Raw genomic sequence first — 20,738 nt, forward strand, 5'->3', positions numbered from 1 at the left:
TAAAATATTTCACGTATAATGTTACTTTATTGTTATTTTTCTAAATAAAAAAATATTATTTATTATTTATCAGGCTCTGTAATCAGTTAATCTTTGTTTTAAGTGTGGACTGATGCTATTTTATATATATATATATATTTAATAATTGGAATAAATGTGTATTATACACAATGGAGGAAGGGAGAAAGTCGAGGCATTGTGTATTTGAACCATTTTTAGTGAACGTAATGAGAGGGGTTTGTCCAAGTACTGTACATCATTGTACACAAGAGGAAAAGAGGGGATCGAGTGGCCCAAAACTGTACACGTAATTAATGGGCGACACCTTAAATAATGGGCTTTTACATCACATTCGAATATTAGTTATCATGAACATCACTCGATTAAGTGACTATTATTTCTATATTTGAAGTACTGTACATCCTCCATACTTTGTACACTAATAAAATACTACCCTCTCTATATATTATTATCAAAATTTTCCACAATACCTAATTGTATTATAGGAATTAAAACTGAAAAGTATGAATAGCGGTGACGAGCCTAATAATGCAAATGGGGAATTTATTCGTTTTCGGTGTGTAAAAATTTCAATTTTAAATCAAATTACAAATATCTTTAAGCTTAAACTATTGATTTATCTTTATAAATTTCGAATTGAATTCTCAAACATACCCTTAAGATACGAAAAAATCCCTACTCTTAACATCTACACGAGATATTAATCGAAATTTATCGATAAACCCTTGAAAAAAAATATATAGGCCTATATATATAAATCGATAGAAAAATAACAATAATAATTCCTTCTATACAAGTTTTATTTAATTTTTATAAATAGTATAATTATACAGTAAAACCTGTTTAAAACGGAAACTTGTCTAAAAGGGAAAGTTTTATGTGTAACACTTATAAAACAACAGGGCCTAATTGTATAGTGGTAATACTTTTTAGTGGATTAAATTTTATTTAAAATTAACCTCTGAACAATGACCATTGACGAGAACACTAAAAAGAAATTAACCTGCATACAACGTCCATTTTTTTTTTTTTGTATTCTTTTTCTGTAAAGTAAAATACAGTGGAAGCTCCAATAACAGTAACCTCTCAACAACGGACAGCGGTAATTTTTTGTCGTTCAAAAAGTGACCGCTTAGAGATGTCCGTCGTTGGGAGGTTTGCCGTTATTGGAGCTTCGACCGTATTTTAATTATTTAATAAAATAAAACGTCGACAATTTTCTTCGATTGCGTTTAAAATAAATTCTTTACAAATTACAGATTATTATTTTATAAAATAAATATTAGAAGAAAAGGATAAAGATGATTGGTTTAAATTTTAAGAACCTGTTAAAATAAAAATTTTACGTCATTTTATAATAATAAACTCGATTTATTTTTAATGGTTTTAAATTGATTTTGTATCTTTATGACGAGAAGAACAATGCTTTTAAAGTAATAATATATTCCTGTAATTTCTTCATATTTTTAAATTTAATTTTATTATTATCGAAGAAAGAATCGAACTGTCTGTATGTATGTCCGAGTCAAGTGAACTTAATTAAACGTCAGATTTCCTTACCGTGCCTCGAATAAACTTGAAATTTAAATTATTTATTTTATGTTTTAAACATGTATATATAATAATACTTAATGAATGTTTAATGTTTATAATAATTTGACGTACGTCGTAGTGCCGTTTCGTGTTTAACGTCAAAATAACACGTGATGAATTGGTCACGTCTTATTCATAATTTCTGAAGTTTTGGTACTTACAACGCCTTTTTTTCACGCTTAAAAGTTTAAATTTCTAATTAAATGTTTAATGAAAATTGATTTATTGTATAGAAAATATTACGGATAAACCTGTGAACAACGGCCACTCCAGGATTTATGAAGAACGGTCGTTGTTTGGAAGTTTTCAGGGTTTTTTTTTATGCATTTCAAATGTAAATTTTCCTGAAAAAACGGCCGTTGCTTGGAGGTTTTCAGGGTTTTTCTATGCATTTCAAATGTAAATTTTCCTGAAAAAACGGCCGTTGCTTGGAGGTTTTCAGGGTTTTTCTATGCATTTCAAATGTAAATTTTCCTGAAAAACGGCCGTTGTTTGGAGTTTTCAGGATTTTTTTTCTATGCATTTCAAATGTAAATTTTCCTGAAAAACGGCCGTTGTTTGGAGGTTTTACTATGGATTTTTGAAAGCAACGTTTCTAAATATGGCCACCGTTTAGAAGTGGCCCGTTATTAGATGTTCGACAGTGTAAACAAAAGCTTTGTCATCAAAGAATAGAACAAATTAAGATTTTCTTAAAAATTAATTGATGCTTCTATAAATATACTTTTATATCCCTTGCTTATAATAAAAGAGTTGTTAATTGATTTTGTTTAAGTAATGAGAATGTAATTGTTTCGTCAACTTTTTATTAAAAAATTATTTTTAATTATTTATTAATTATTTCTCGCATACACATTAATATCGAAATTACACAATTTACTATGAAAATTTACCATTAAAAATACTCTACACGAATACATGAAAAATCTGCTTAGCTATAGCTAATGATGATAATATCTAATTAAACATTATTATAATTAGCATTTCAATTCGGGATTTGGGCCAAGTAGAAAGCTTACTGTAGCTCGTTGAAGGCAGTTTGAGGGATTCATTAGCTTGTGTGAGATGCAATTTCACGTATAAGGCAATTTTTGGGTCGTGCTTTTACGTCTTGCATACCGTAAAACACAGCATTATAGTTTTTGTATACAGTAAAACCTGCCTAAAACGGACAATTACTTTAAACAGAAGCGATTACCTTATGTTAAAGAAAAACTTCTTCAAAACGGAAACCGGTTCGTGAGATTCCGGCTTACACAGGTTTTATGTAACATAGTTGTGTTTAGTAATATACATGTTATAATAACTTATAAATTTTTTTTATTAAAACATTATACAGTCCATTCTCCAGCTGTAAACGGCGGTCATTTTGTTAGGAAGGTTGAATAAAAAGGCATACAAAATAACCTCCAAACAACGGCCATTTCTTAATCTTTCTCTCAGTGGCCGTTATTCACAGGTTCGGCTGTATTAATAACAAGGATATGTTTAAACATGTGTAATTTCTATTAAGCAATACATTTTATATAATGTTTAACAGGAAAAAATCGATTTAATTTTCTTTTTTTTTTTAAATTAACTGATATTTTCTATGAAACTATTATAAGATCACCTTCCAAAAATACAATTATAAGATTGTTTTTTCAGAAAATTACATTATAAATCACTCCAGAAAAAGCATTTGTAATTTTATAACAATGCGTTTGGAGGAATTGCGGTTGTAAGAACAATTTATATAGGAAAAAAACCATGAAATTACTTTCTCAGAAAGAATATTATAAGATCACTTGTCAAGAAATTATCGTTTTAAAGTCACTTTCTTTGAAAGCAATCGATGAGTTCTCTCTTCAAGAAAGTATTATTATTATTGTCAGATCAATTTCCAAGAAAATATAACATTATAAAGGCTTTAAAATATATAAATATCTATTTAAGACTTGTTTAAAATTATTTAAAAAGTATATAATTTATATGTTTACAAAGTGATAATTAAGCGGACATTTTGATGGACACATCATCAATATCATTCATTATTCGAACGTACAATGACGTGTTGTAGCTTCATGGAACCCCTTTTTTACCCATAAGATAGCGAATGTATAGGCCTATATATATATATTTATAGGTTCTCCATTCATCAATAATCATTATCACGTACAAAATTCCTTCTTTATCGTCTTATCTTAAGCACATTTGCATTTATATCCTCCTAAATCATCGCATAAAGTTACTAAAGAAATATTCAGATGTTCTGAAAATGGATTTGAAATTTTTCAATGGTCTTCGAGAGGAGGGTGCTATTGTTGTATATTTTTTAAGAACCCGTGAATATTATAATTTCTTTTATATTACGTATAAAATTATTATTAATATTTAAATAGTTATATATTAAAAAGTGTCTTTTATATCGTCGTAAAATTGTTATTACTGTATCTGTATAAATTCTTTTCTTTTACTTTTTAACCGATTGGGAATAACTTTGAAAATAAAATGTAGGATCTAAAAATTTTATCGCTGTAAAAAAAGAATTTCATTTTAGCACTTCAATCGTGAAAAAAATGGCTTTTTTCCTATTCAATAATTGAACTTTTACGTCTCTTTCCATTCAAAAAATAAATATTTCAGGATACTTTTTGCATCAGTCTTTTGTGCCTAGTCAAGAAATTAAAATTTTTACATAAGAAATTATTATAATACTCGAATTCATATATTATTCGTGAATATTTACCAGAAAAAGAAGTAATTTTAATAGTAAAAAAGAGCCTTGATCGTTAATAATATAATATCGTGACGAGTCCTGGTCTTACTGAAATAACTCCAAATTTTTCTTATTAATTTATACAAGTACATAAATTAATTAATGTATAAAAATTATTTTTAAAATGTCATTTTATTTAATAAAATTTGCGCCATTTTTCTGTTCTTTTTAACATTTAAATCAATTATTATTTCTAGTTCCTCTTCCGCTGATCTTACTGCTAGAAGAGGCGTATTCAGTCGCAGACATTATGGATCCGTTGAGATGGCAAGTATTTAATTTTATTTGTTTTAAATAAATAAATTTAATTTTTACAAAATATAATTAAGAAAAACTCAATGTCGTGAGGCGAAGAGGCATTTAAAGGCGCTAACGTAATGACCAATCTCTAATGCTTATTATTAGAATTACAGCGCTTTTTTCAATTTAATTATAAACTATAATTGAAGAAAAAGTTATAAATTTGCCATTCTTATAATATAACGTGTGAATAATATCCCTTTTATATATCAGGAAACTGCCTTTTGTCATTATGGCTTACATCGAAGACGTCTTGTTGGGAGATAGGAAAGCAGTGTGACATTAAGCTCTATGATAAATCAGATTTGTGTTAAGATACTTCTGTTTGATGTTCTATCGATAAAATATCTCGACTCTGATGTATAAGAGTATATAGATAATATATATAATTTATTGTTCAACATATACTTGCTCCATTTCTGTTCAATTGTATCATCAGCAGTACTAATTATAGAATCATTATAAATCATAATATAATGTTTAAATTGATAAATTTAATAACTAATTAAATAAATAATATTGTTTTTTTATATATAAAAACAAGCGAATATTCTTATTTTCGACCTCTAAATCCTCTTCTCCACATCATCTTGGTGTTCACTACGTTAGAAAAATCATCTCCAAACTTAACTTTCTCTTATTTTTAATATAAATTTTACTGTGTAAATTAAAGAAAAATCCGTTCTAAACTTCCTCGAATGATATTACGGCATTTAATATCGATTTTTTTTTAAATTAAGAAATAAATAGTAAAAGTTAAATGAAAAATGGAAACCTTATAATCTCATCTCGTGTATAATTTGAGAATTGTAATGTCAAATGTAGTTCAATAACTTTATTTTCTTCTCCTATGAAAAGCTTGCTTTTTCGGTGTACTATTTTCTGTATGTTGCGTGATAAATTCCCCATATTATTTTGATACCAGGCATCAATATACTCGCGTGTCACGTCATATATTTCTCGTGAGATTTCGTACCACAGGAAATTATAAGAGTCTTAAAATTATAACGGTAAAAAGAAAAGAGCAATATTTAATTTTTGAGAGGATCAATCGGCTCAAAAATACTACAGAATTATTTTAGAAGAAATCGTAAATTTTTAACAAGTTAATGTGATTATTCTTTATTAAACGTGTTTATGTCATACCGAAATGCTAGCAGGATGCCAATTATTTGTACATTTAAAGACACGACACGTGGAAAATACTTTTACCTTGAGGATAGGAAATCTTCCGATTCAGTAGTACCAAGTAATCACTACAGCTAAATTGATGCCAAAGGAAATACTTGATAATTGGTGAGCAAAAAAAAAAAAAAAAGATCTCTTAACAACTTCAACCCCCCAGCGTGACGTTGAACTCGCTTGTTTTTAAGAGAAAAATCCAATGAAAACAGAAAAATTAAAAAAATAAAATGAATATTTAATAATAAATTTTAATTTTTATACTGTAAAAATACCGAAATAAACGTTTAAAATCTTATAAAGTTAAAAAAAATATAAGTCGAAGTGTGTCGTGTTTTTTTCTTTTCTTTTAGAAATTTGACATTTACAAATGTATTTTTGCTCCTTTTTTTTATTTAATTTTTAAACTTTTTCTTAAATTTTACTTCATTTTCTAGACGTTTCGAGGTTTTTTAAAAAATTTCTTATAGTTTTTTTTTTTTAAATAAATTTAGTTTGTTTATTGAATTTGCAGATAAGAAAGCAAAACAATATTATGTAAATTTCTTTTCTAATAGTTTTTATAGAATTAGATAAGATTTAAATTAAGAAAATAAGCTATTAAATCGTTTTGATGAATTTATAAAATAATTTAAAAATTCTGCTTTATATTTAGGAAACGTTCGTGTTAAATTTAATCTTAATTTTTCATATATTTTTAATAATAAAATACGTCACAGCTGATAGTATTTTATATATTTTTTCCATAATATAATTAAGCATTTTATTTATTTTTTTTTATTCTCGACAGATACTACAAAAGGAAGATATTTGCTTATCCTGTAGTTTTTCTCTATATCCTATAGTACTGTGCTTTCCTCTATAATTCTATTGTTCTTAGTATTTTCTATACGTGAAAGATGACTGAGGAGGTTGATGCTTTAGTTCTATCACTCTGGGGAACACAGGATCGAATCCAGCGATCGAAAACCTCAGCAATCTTGAGGTTGAGACGTTATTTCTACTGCGCTGGAGGATCCAGGATCGATCGTAAAACCCCAGAAAGTTCTGTCGGCAATACGTGGCCGTGTTTACTGGCTTTTATGAGGCTAGGGATAGGGTTTTTCGGATAGGAACCGCTATGGTCCCCAAAAGTTGTCTCCGGGTCAGGGGAAAAATTCCCGGCTCTTCTCTTACTTCCTTACTGTCCCCATTGTGGGTCCGGCCGAAATCACGAGGGCATAAAAAAGGCCCTATTAGGACCCACACGTATAGTACTTTCTTACTTCATTTCTACATTATAATAATACTTGTATATTGTCAAACCTCTGATGGGAACACGAAAAGTGCCCGTTTATCGGAGGTGGCCGTTGTTTAGAGGTGATCATCGTTGCAAATTCAACTCGATTTTCTTATAAATTCATTATTTCATAATATAATTTTCTCAATTAATTAATTATCTTTTAACTAACATCGAATGTATAAGGCCTTGTTAGCTTATCAATCATCTTCAGAGCTAAATTATTGATTCAATAATAATCATTAAAAATATATGTATATTTGTAAAAAGTAAGTAAATTTACTGATTTTTATAATTAAATAAATTAGCTTCACTTATCTACTTAAAGAACATCGCACTGTATACAGTTAATGTCAAGAACTGTGTTACATTCTGCTGCTGTCGTAAAGTAGAAAAGATAGCACTGTAAAAGGTAACATGTTGCTATAGCAACACGTTACAAAGTGGTCGATAATATTTCACCAAGAAGGTTAATTGGAAGAATCGAGATGATGTCTATAATGTAACCCTGTAAGACGTTAGTTTACTGTAAAAAAGACACCAAAAAATCGCTTTGTTTTCCAATTCCCGAACCCCCTCCGGAAATTGGGGGCCCTAGGCATATGCCTCACGTGTCTAGTGCAATATAGCAATGAGGGGTTAATATTGTATGTTTTTAAATGTTATGGCTTGATTATTACTGTTTATTATACTATAATTAGTTATTATGGCACATTATGGTACTATGAAGATAAATATCTTAAAAAAAATAACAGTAAAATGCCGAATTAATTGATATTTTATTATATTTATTACCTTTAATAAGCCTTGAAACTTTACAAAATGTTTAAAATATTCACTTAGATAATAAGGAAAACGAATAATTATTAAATTGAGTAAACATTCTACAAAATTTTAATGTAATATTTAAATAAATTAATAAGATAAAAACGTTTAATTGCATTATTAATAACGTTAGGAGATGATATTGCTATCTATAAGTTAGTTAATTAACAATTAATTCCTTTTAACTCGGATACTAACATGTACTGAAAAGCATATTTTAGAATTTATTATTATTAGATTTATAATTTATATAAATTATATTCGATAGTTTGAGACGTGCCAAGTTGTTTACGTAATCTCTAAGCAAATACCCAAGGCTAATGTGACAAATGAATTTATCTGTCGACATTTTATAACAATTAGTGGCATTGAATTTTTTTTATTAACAATACAGTATTTGTATAGCAATTTGTATTATTTTTTTTAGGTTCTGTTGTTATATTTATTTATTTATTTATTTATTTTCTGGTTTTATTTAATAAATGCACTTTTAATTGCGAGAAGAATAGTGTAGATTATTACGTCAATTTGACGTCATGTTGTCACTTTCTCGTTACAGAAAGTTAAAAACTACGTCATGTTGACGTAAAAGTGTACTATTCTGAAATAACGAAAGTACGTATATTATATTATATTGTTATATTTGAAATTACTTTACAGGATTGTTTTTACAGTACTTTACAATTTTTATATTTTATAAAATTGTATCTTTTTTCCGATACATTATTTTGTAATATATATAAATATCCTGGAATGCTCGAAAGGATTATTGATGATAACAACATTGTATACTTTAGTGTGACAATGGGATAACAGCGTGAGCCACTAAATAATAAAAGTGTCACGTTAATCCCCCGGTTTATTTATTGTAAACCGATGCAATAGATATAACGAATTAAATTAATTTCGGTATTTTATCTTCTTTCTAAACGATAATAATTAATTTTTATATTATATATATATAATACTTAGATATGTATTTAAGAAAATAAATTAAAATGATTTAATGTAATTAATTCGAGAACTAAGATTTATAAAGGGGATTTTAGAATTAAAGCGATTACTTTAATTAAACAATGCGTTATAACCGGGATTTAGTATAAATCTTTAAACATTTTAATAACCTCCAAACAACGGCCATTTTTGTGTTACTTCCAGTGGTCGTCGTTCTTCACAGGTTTTGCTGTATTTTATAATTACAGTTAAACCTGTCTTAAACGGAAACCGTGCCATTCGGTTTACACAGGTCTTCTCGCTTCTATTCCATACGAGTTATTTTCGAATCTAAACATTATATATCTTGTCTATAAAAGTTTGTTTATTTATTTACAAGAAAATAAAGTTTTATTTTAAAAAAAAACTTTTTAAAACTACATTTGTTGCTATATTTATTTATAGATTTTTTTTTTCCTTGAGAAGTGTACTTTTAGTGGAAAAAATATTTGTACTTTCGAATCTGTCAGATTGATATATTTCTATCTGTATTACTCTCAAACCTCCTAAGGAAGTTATATAAGAGAACTCTTGTCTAAACAATGTCAATACCTATCTCGAGGCAGAATGGGGTGAGTGCAAACCATTTGGGGGAGAGTGAGAGAGGAGAAAAAAAAAGGAACATACCTGAGAAAAATAGTTGCATGTTATTTTTCAATGACACTTCTCTAAATGAAGAGTTATGGCTTTGTAATGCCCATTTAATGCCTTACTTACTTACAGAATTAATCTTGTAATTTCAATTTCTAAACAGGTTCTCGATAAATTTCTTACATGCCTTTACTACTACTACTACTAATAATAATAATAATTATTATAATTAATGGTAATTAAAATGACCTGTTTTAAGTGTATTTACCGACATTTTTAAAAGAAGAATGTGATTGTTATGACGTTTGTAACGTATGGTAGCACTCGTAACTAATGAAATTAGCAACCAGACTCACGGTATGTGTAATGAAGCGCCGACATTTGTAATTAGCAGAAACATGTCAACAAACGTCATTTTTCTAATGAAAAATGGCATTTGAAGCTAACAGCGTTTTCGATAAACAACGTGTTTTTGGTCAGCGACAACACGAATGACAGCGCTTGTAACTAACTTCGATGTATCATTTGTAATCAAACTCCCAGCATTTGTAACGAAATACCTCGATTTAATGGACGGGAAATTTCTGATTTAAAATTAAAAAAGATTTATACATTGTTTTTCTATTCAGGAAAGGCTATAAAAGATGTGCGTACATCGAGTAATTAATACTCGTTATAGATTTACGCGTACTTATACAATCAAACCTCGATATAGCGACTATCTATAAGGGGAGCCACCAACACACTGCGCCAATGGATATTCACGATCGGACGTAGTAAATTGATAACGCTTCAGCCTCTGTGAATTACTAAATGTACGATTTTGTATTGCGCGAAGTCGCGTGACTTTCAAACACTCAAACTTCAAACTCGTGTTATACCATAGTTTAATAATTGAGACCCCGAATAAATGACGGCACTATATCGAGGTACGTACATTATAACATTGTAAACACATAAAAGACATTCGATATAACTTTCCTCCGGCTAAAGCGAACACCCAATTACTACGTTAAATCGAGGTAGCCTACTGTATTTAAAATATAAAATGAATTGATGGTTTTTTAGTATTTAAAACTCTTAAATTACACCTTAATTTTAAGATATTGAGCGCTTGAGGATACACACGTATTCTCTCCGGGGGGGGGGGGGGGGGGGGGGGGGGGGGGGGGGGGGGGGGGGGGGGGTATCTTTCTATGATTTTCAAAGAGAAAAATCTATTAAAAGCTTTATTTTCTCTTGAAGTATGTATTCTAGAATCGGGTATCTCTCTGGTCGATATGAATATTCTAGCAACGCATCCATTCATCTATACTTCCTTAACGATATTTACCTAAACTTTCATCCCTACTACGTGATGTTTAGTTTGTTGTCATGGTGACATTTTAGGTGCAGATGACACAGCGAGGATTTCATCTCTGCACAATTACGCCATTATCTCATAAGTCAACATTATTGAAATGGAATTTGAATAATTTTTTTTTTTTTTTTTTTTTCCTTCTTCTTCTTATCTTAAGATTCGAATTTAAACACGTGTATGTGTATACATAACGCGGCTTTTATAGATAATTATGTAAACATGTTTATCGTGGAAGCGATGTTACCAGATACTTGGAAGATATTCTATACATCTGTGTTTCTTAAAATACATACATTTTGCTTTATAATATGTATATTTTTCATTTAAAAAAGTGATGTATTTATTTAGAAAGGGTCGTGCGATATTTTTGTCGAATTGTTTGTTTTTTTGGTTAGATTTACCTATGGTATACAAAATGGCGGCTCGTCTCTAATTCCAGCAAACAGAAGGGAAACAGTGAGGACACACGTTCTAACCTAACCTATTCTAATAATTTGTTTGGTTATAATTATGGTAATTTATTAGAATAGATTAGGTTAGGTTAGAACGTGCGTCCCCACTGTTTCCTTTCTTCTGTTTGCTGGAATTAGAGACGAGCCGCCATTTTGTATACCATAGGTAAATTTAACCGTTTTTTTTATTTAATATAGGACATTATATTATGTAATTTGTATACTGCACATGTAGTTTTAAAGCATAATTAATAGTCTATATATATATAATAATTACAAGTACAGTTAAAACTCGATATAGCGCTAATCCGAAGAGACAAGAAGGGAATTATACGAAAAAACGAGCGTTATTTGTTTAATATTTAAAGGAGGATCCATTTGTATTTATTAGCGTTTAATGAGGGTGATGTTATATCGAGGTCTGACTTTATATAATTTATTGGTAAACATTTTATTATATATATAAGATTTTTATTAATAAAAATTATAATTTTTCTTTTATGTATTAAAATAAAAATATCAAATTTTACTGCAATGCAGTTTAGTTAAATTAAATTAAAGTTTTCCCCCTCTTCCTTTTATTTGTTTATTTCTTTTTTTTTAATAAATTGAAGAATTTTCAGACTATTTTATTTTTAAGTCGGAAGGAAGATTTAATATTGTATAATTATAACAATGAATCTAATATAACCGAAATAGGTTGGTGTTTGGTTGTTTAAAGGTCAACCTGACATGGCATTTAGCCAAAATATTTCGATTTTCGTCTCAAAATCTATTATTACTTGCACTTTTTGGATCAAAACCTTTACCTTTACAGTAAACACTTCCCTCTTTTTTTTTAAAAAAAAAAAAAATATAAACTCCTATAAAAGAACAAATTAAATAGTAGAAAATTCTCAGGAATAAACTGTTAATTTCATTAAATAAATTAATTTATGGGGAATAATTGGTTTTAGTATTTATATTTTCGAACACAACGACCTCTGAACAACGGCCACTGATGGAAACATTAAAAAAGATTGGGGTAGGTCGTTTACAAAAAGAAACGTTTCTAAAATTGTCCGCCATTTAGAGGTGACCGTCATTACAGGTTCGACTGTATTATAATCAAAATACGAGCTCGGTAATGATGAAATGTCGTATAATAAATTTAATAATGTAAATAACGGTATATATATAATATTTGTCAAAATACTAAGAGATTTCTGCTAAGAAGATTCTTTGATTTGGTTTCGTAACAAAGCAAGGGTGCTTAATGATTTAGTAGAAAAGTCAGGATAACGAAAGTTATCGATCACTGGCACGAAGAATTTCTTCCATAAAATAATTTATTTATTTTGTATCGAATTAAAAAATAAATTAATCAAATTAAAATCTTTATTTTTGTGCATAATATACGTTTATTTAATAATTAAATCGATTACGAACCCGGATCCTTCTCAAACTCCTCAATGTGATAAAACGTATATAAAGTATGGTAATTAATTTAAAATTTTTCCATAGAATGGAAATATATTTAATATATAAAAAAAAAAAATTAACGAATAAAAATTTTTCTCCATGCATTTCAATGCAAAAATTTCCAAGTCTAAGTGATGCATTACGGAACGACATTGTGACATGCAAACGACCATTAACATTTTATTGCCAACAGGAGTGTTAAATAGGTCGTGGCTGTTTTCTGCTTTATTTTCAATGAATAAAACATGCGGAATGACTCGAAAAGATCATTGGTAAGCTGCAATTTGTAAGATGTCAACATCTTCAACATGACTTTAAAAAAATAAGTATAAAAAAAAATAATAATAATTGAATAAAATCCGCCGAAATTGGATTACACTTAAATGGATTTCACTGCGGATATAGAACAAATCACGTGTCTGTTGTTGTAAATATCGCCAACAGAATAATGAGCAGTAGAATTAATATGTTGTGACTTATTTAATTGAATATAATTAACTTTATTACGTACGGAATGTTAAAGTTTGTACACTTGATTTTGTTAAAATAATATACCAAAGTTATAGAATTTTAATAGCTTATTAAAATTATAATAATAATCTAAATTATTGAGTAATTTATATATCCTGTTATCCGTTATTCTGAAGTGTTTGGTCTGAGTGGATCTGAACTCACGTCTTTCGATAATGTAGCAAAGTTTCTGGATAATCGGAATTTATGTCTTAACCTTGTCTTCCGAAGAAATAACTTTAATCGTGTTATATATATTCGTACAGTTAGTGCCTTCATATTCAATTAATTTTAATTGTATGTTCGTCCACTTAGTTATTACGCGAACTTTAGAGAGCGTTTGATGTATTGCCGAAGGACGTGGGTTCGGTTCCCATTAGAGACGATACCGAAATCAAAAGGTAATTGCTTCGTTTTAATGATTCGTGATCTTGATTCAGTTCAATTCCATTACATGTGCATGGATTTATGTATATTTCAAGTATACCTATTGTTTGTTTAAATATATTTTACTGTTAAATTAATAATTACTATAACCAGTAAACGCAGCAGAGGGTAAAACAACAGTTCTCCTCGATATGTACTGTACTAGAGGACATACAATGCCGCTACAGCTCTGGCTATACAGTAGTACTTCATCTCTTCTGTTTTATACCTCCATATAATACTGCAATTTTCAAATTTCAGACCTATAGATTCCAACTTTCGTCCATCTGTCTTTAGTTAATCTCGAAAAAGGGAGTTAGGTAGATGAAAATCGATACTAGATACGAGGTCAGAGGCCCGATTATCTGTATACAAACACTTCTGGGCTGGACCGGAAGACACGTGATTTTAACTTAAAACTTTCTGGAGAAGAGAAAATCGAATGCAAATCGAGACCAGGATCCGGATTCACGAAATGTCGTATCGCAACTTTCGTGAATCCGTTCGTCGTAAGTTGTGATACGACAGAATTTGGTATTCGCATAACTTGTCATAACCGAAAATGTCGTAAAAAAAGACCATAAATAAACGGTAACTTTTGTGTAATTCGTCGATTAAAAGAACTAAATATTCATCGGCTATCTTGAATTGTCTTACGACAATCCACTCCATGCATTACTATAACGAATTTTTTTTCGTATCGCAACTTACGACGAACGTTCGTCGTAAGTTGCGATATGATACGATGCTTTCGTGAATCCAGGTACGGAAATCTTGCGAAATTTTTAAATTAAAACATGATGCATGCCGGCATTAATAATTAAGTTATTTAATCATTTATTTTACACGTTTCGGTAAACAATTTAAATGAAATAAATCCGAAATAATCAGTTTTTAGATGCAATTAATATCCGTAAAGGCGAATTTACATAGCACGCATCTTAATCAATAACAATAGGATGTCCATAATTATCAGACTATTCCTGTTTGCCGCAAATCTTGAAAATGTTATTCTCGTCTATTCACATTATTCAATAGCCTAAGAGGATTCTATAATTTCTATTATAAAATTTAATATCAGAATTTAGCGATCCGTTGACGACTGCATTCCAATATCCGGCAGCATTGTTACATTTCCGTTCGAATAAAACAACCGTAATTATATTTTTGCTATTTTTAATACAAAACGACTTCGGTAAAGATGAAAGAGGAAATGATAAAAATCAAATGTCATGCAACGTTAATTCCTCTTTTTCCCCCCTTAAAAAAGTATTTATTCAGTTAATAAGGCAGGAAAACAACGATATCAATCGATGTTGGATTTAGTCTTGTTGCGGTTCCTAATTTGTTATAACAGGCTCTTTCCTCCTCTAAATAAACATACGTACAAAAACACGAGGCCCCAAGTTATAACACTGATAAAGCAGGCACTAAACACAGCTTCTCTGTTTATGTTTACAGTTTCATTTTTAAATTAAACAATTAAAGGCTTATTGGGAATTATTTTAACAATTTAATTTTAATAATAAAAATAAATAAATATATATATATATATATATTTAATAAAAAAATAACACGTCCTTGGCCTCATTTTTCAAGAATATTTCTTTTGATATAAACGAGTAATCGAATATTTTTTATTTGTTTTCTGGTTTAAAATTACAGATTTAAAATTGAATATTTTTATTTCTAGTTTACTATCTTTTATTATTATTATCATCTATAAAAAAATTTAATTATAAATTAAATTAATTTAAAGGAAATTGTATTTGTTTTAACATTATCTAACTTAAATATTTATTTTACTGTAATTGTTTGAGTAAAGGATACTGAGCTAAGTCACTCCTTTAATTTATATTTAGTTTGAAGAAATGACTGTATAATAATGCTGTTATCGTGGCAATTACTGTATAATCTGTTTAAATTTTATAGTAATGAATTTTTAATATTGAAAACACAAAAATAATTACGTTAAATCGCGAATTTCTGCATTGAATATGCTGCGAAATGCTTTATTTGTTAACATTTCGATCAATTTATTGTACTTAATAAAACGTTATTTTTGTAAAGTTTCTTCTCTCAATACGCTATATCGAGGTTTTTTAAATACTATATTACGAGATTATTTTGTTTACTACACTATTTTATGCATTATATTGTGGAATATCATAAATTTTGTGCATTGATTACGTTATATCTACGATTTATGCGTGATATTTATTGCATTCAATATGTTGTGTGATGACTTTTATGCACTATTTATAGCAGTAAAGTTTCTCTGAAACGTGTTAAATGCGTTATATCGAGAACACTTTGCGTTTTGTTTCTGTTACTCAATAACTTTTAATTATTATAAACACAATTGAGGCTGACGTATTCTTTTGATTTACGTCATACAGTCGCGTATACTTTGAGAAATCGTCGAAAAAAAATAAGTTTTAATAATATAAAATATTTAATATTTATTAAGCTTTGCAAATACTTAATAGAATTTTATATATGACGTGTACAAATTTATGACCACTTATCAAAGACCAACCCTCTGTATAAAAAGTCGCTACTGACTGAGCACAGGGATACTGTCGATGATAAATCACGACACAGTAATCCCTCGATTTAACGGATTTCGGATTTAACAAGTAAAAAAGTTGTCCTAAAAGAAAAATTTAGAACTTTTTTTTCTCTTTTTTATTCGCCAATATATCATGCTAGAAGGTTGTGTCACCAGTCAGATTATAAATTACACGTGTACTGTACTGTACAGTATATTATAATAATAATCTATTATAACAGCATTTTAATACATCCTGGGCACTGTAAGTTTGTTCTAAAACGATCTTAAAATATATATATATATATCTGTTAAATTGCTTTTGGGCCACCCTAAATTTATATAAATAGAATAATTCAATATATATTTGGGTAGTTGACAATATTCATTTGCTACTGAATAGTTTATTTTGTAAATTTTCTATAACTCATTGTGGTTTAATTTTGCACATTTAATGAGCTAAATCTCTGAATGATTTTATATATATATATATATGCTGAATTTGCTTAGTAATGAAATTTTCTGCACTGAATGGCTGTATAATGAGATTTGCTGCAGTAAATTTGCTATGCCATGAATTTTCAATATTAAATGTGTAGGTTCATCAGATTTTCTGCGCTTATCGTGAGATTTGTGCAACAAAAAACATTAACAGGCTTTAATTTAGCTGTTTTTTATGAATGGATTCGGCTTACACGAGTGAAATTAAACGAAATCAATTTTTAAACCAAGCTAGTTCCTCCATTATCATCGTCGTCGTGTCTAAATACCATGGTATAAGTGTTTGTGGACTCTCGCCATCTATTATACACATTAATACAGTAAAACCTGTCTAGAACGGACCCTCTACAACAGGAGAAACAGTTCTAAATACGGTACGAGTAGTATTTTCACATAATAAAACCTGTGTAAACCGGACTCGCACTGTACCGAAGATTTCTTCCCGTTTAGGCAAGTTTCCGTTTTAAACAGGTTTTATTATGTATATTAATTTTTTAAAAAAGAATACACACACACAAACCTGTGTAAAAAGGAAGACACTGTCCGTTAATTTTTAAATTTTTATGCCAAGAAAATAGGAATTTATTTATTTCGTAATTTTATTTCATTATTTTGAAGAATTTTAATTACAAAGGAAAAAAATCGAAAAATATTTCCTCGAAATAAATCAATTATTTATTACAATTAGATTTTTTTAAATGTTGATTTTAATTAATAAAAATTTAGATTTATATATATATATATATATTTATATTAGTTTAACTTATAATTAAACTTATAAAATATTTTTAAAAAAAAGAAACCTTTCGACATAATTGAATATAATCAAAATTTCAATGAATTCAGTAATTGTTTTTTGTTTTCAAGCCTCCAGGAATAAGAGAGAAAAAATTAATATAATATTTTTACGAAAATACTGAATTTTTTTTATTGATTTGCATGTTATTTTTTCAAAAAATACAAAAAAAAACAAAAGTAATTTCCACTAGAAAAATTGCTGGATTATCATTTATAAAATATGATGTGAGAATATTATAGATGATATTACAGATATGATGTGACGAAAAGTAAATGCACAACAACGTTAGCAAAAATGGCGCAGACGGAGGGATCCGTTGTTAAATGGGAAGAAGCCAAAATCATAACACCTGTCCATTCGCCGACACTTGCAGCGACAACTGAAAAATGCGAAATTTATAAGTCCAGCTTAACCAAAAAATGCTTAAATTACAAAGATGCGACCGTTTTACCATCGGCTTGGAAGTTTCTAATTAAAAAAGTCACAAGAACACATTAACTAGGCGCAAATGATTGCCTATAGATATATAGATATTGCTATGTTTACATGTACCATTGGCATGTTTTATTTTATTTATTTTGTTTTATTTATTTTTCTATGTTATTTATATTACATTTGGTTTACGTAGTTGAGCGCGTGAGTTCTATTCTAATCTATTTCAATTTTGAACGGGTTGTTCGAAATAGTATTCGAATATAGTTAACCTGATGATGGCCAGTGGAGTGGCCGAAAACGTTTGTTTTTTATGATTAAATTTAAGTTTATAGTTCTCAGCATAAAGGTGTGTGTGTCTTACATTTATAAAATAGCATTTTCCCTTCCAAGTATTGACTTCTATCGAGCATAAACATAACATTATATATAACATAATAATTATATTTAACATAATATTTACATAACATAAAAATTCAACTTATAATATAATTTAATTTAAAAATTAATAAAAATTTTGCAAAAATAATGTAATAATAAAATATTTAATTTTCATACGAAATTTTTCGTGTTAAGACGAAATTACATTAGAAAAAAAAAGGAAAAAATAAAAGATTTTAAATATCAAAATTGTTTTTACTGATTGAAAATAAAATTAATTTATTGATAATTAATTAAATTATACATACACATTTATGCACAGTTGGCTTCTTGTGATGGAGAAGGTGCCGAAAATTTTATACGAAGATTTCGAGTGGAAACTGGAGAACGTGTAGATAAGGATGAGGTAAAATTTTCAAAGATTATAGTAAATTTAACTAGTAAAATGAACGTTAATTTTAAAAACTATGAATTATATCATATTATCGAGTTTTCTACTTCCAAACTTAATATTGAAGACAATGCAAAGGGCTTTTTTTTAACATAAATATATAAGCCCTTTGCATTCTCTTTAATATTATTTTTCTGGTCCTTGCACTATCTAAAATCCCCCTGACATTTTATTCCCTTGATTTTCTTCAATGTAAATAAGTGAAACATTTCTTTATATTGAAGAGAATGCAGGAAAGAATATTTTAAAGTGCCCTGTAATAAATGTACACTCATTTTATCATCCCATAATTCTGTAATGTCTTTCCTAATTCCGAATTAAAAGAAACTAATGAGAATTTACTGTAAATTATAAAATTATTAAATTAAAATTAAGAATTGTGTGTATAGTTTTCGATATTCTCTATACGTATATAACGAGCTTAAACTCAATTTTCTTACTATTAATTAATGTATAATTGTGTAAATTAATATTTAGACAGTTTATAATTACCGAAATTTAATTGAATTAGGTCTACGGTTCTCCCAGTACTCCCGTCTTAGAGAACCCAGAATATCAGACAAGATGGTATTTCAAGTACTTTTTAGGGAAACGTAAGTATTTCTAAAGCATCCAGATTTTCTTTTCCCTTTATTTTGTTTTTATCTTGAACATAGGATTACACAGAAATTACCTTAATGCACCCATCCGAATCGGATTGATTCTGGTTTTAATGTCACCATGGTTACTTTTCCCATCCCGGACTTGTTTCTTAGTCTTTGTTATCATTGCATGCTTTTCGTTAGCTTTAAGCTTTAGTACAAAGCTTCTCCTATGGGAAATGCCACTTTCTTAAATTTTCCTCTTCCAGATATATATTTTTCCTTGTATTTATCTAAGAAAACTTACTCATGAGAAATTATTAAAGACCGTATTTGCAAACCGTTTTGATATTTACACGGATTTATTGACAGTTGGAAGAATTGGAATTGAAATTTTAGAATATTTTTTTTCTTTTTCTGTTTTGATAGAATTATTATTTAGAAAATACACACATATATATTTATATATATTTATAAAAAATGAAAGAAAATGAAAGATTCAAAATATATTTGAGGAAAGTGATTTATGGTTATTGTATTCAGCGATCGATACTATAAAATGTTTTCTCGTTTGTAGCGAATTTTTGTGATCAAATCCCCGTATAAATTCAATCTTTGAATTAAAGAATTTTAATAAAATATACACGGAATATTATTATTTCTTGTTTGTTTAAAAAAAAATAATAAATTTAAATTGTTATAATCAATTTAATTTGTAACTAATTTCTTGTGTTTAGAAATATTTTTTCTAAATTTTTGTGTTTTTAAAGCCAATTTAAACCTTTTTATAAATTTTTAAAAGACTTTTTACACTTTTAGATATAAATTTTATAGGTTAATGTTACCCTTGGTGCCAAGATGGCGGCTCGTCTCCGATTCCAGCAAGGAAAAGGTGGGGGTGCACGTTCTAACCTAACCTAACCTATTCTAATAATTTTTGTTGGTAATAATTATGGAATCAGAGACGAGCCACCATCTTGGCACCAAGAGAAACATTAACCATTTTGTACACTTAGATTTTTTTTTTGTGTGTGTGTGTGTTTTTTTGGGATTGTTTTTTAATGCAAATTAAATCAAAATTTTGTTTATTTTTAAGTAGATTTACTTAGTAAATGTTTAATTTTAAATATATATAAAAATAGAGTTTTAACATTATAATTAATCTAAAAATTAGAAGTGGAATTGTCTTATTGAAGGACAGCAAAATAAATTTTGAGTGATTTATAATAACTGCATTGATGGAATTGAGTCGTAAATAATACTGTCAAGTTCTTTACAAGACATCAATTTT

At 28.3% G+C, this 20,738-nt stretch overlaps 1 protein-coding gene across 3 annotated transcripts in view; it reads left to right on the forward strand.

Moving 5' to 3' along the window:
* The window catches only part of LOC136975282 (GTPase-activating Rap/Ran-GAP domain-like protein 3), a 123,348-nt gene that overhangs the window by 66,323 nt on the left and 36,287 nt on the right, over positions 1-20,738 (forward strand). For all 3 annotated transcript variants that reach the window (XM_067270317.1, XM_067270319.1, XM_067270316.1), the window contains exons 2-4: positions 4,570-4,639; positions 18,738-18,821; positions 19,378-19,459. In XM_067270317.1, coding sequence (XP_067126418.1) covers positions 4,570-4,639; positions 18,738-18,821; positions 19,378-19,459 — 236 coding nt within the window. The remainder of the gene's footprint in view (positions 1-4,569; positions 4,640-18,737; positions 18,822-19,377; positions 19,460-20,738) is intronic.

The sequence above is a fragment of the Centruroides vittatus genome, unplaced genomic scaffold, assembly GCF_030686945.1.
Source record: "Centruroides vittatus isolate TY-2023 unplaced genomic scaffold, ASM3068694v2 contig_370, whole genome shotgun sequence".
NCBI lineage: Eukaryota > Metazoa > Arthropoda > Arachnida > Scorpiones > Buthidae > Centruroides > Centruroides vittatus.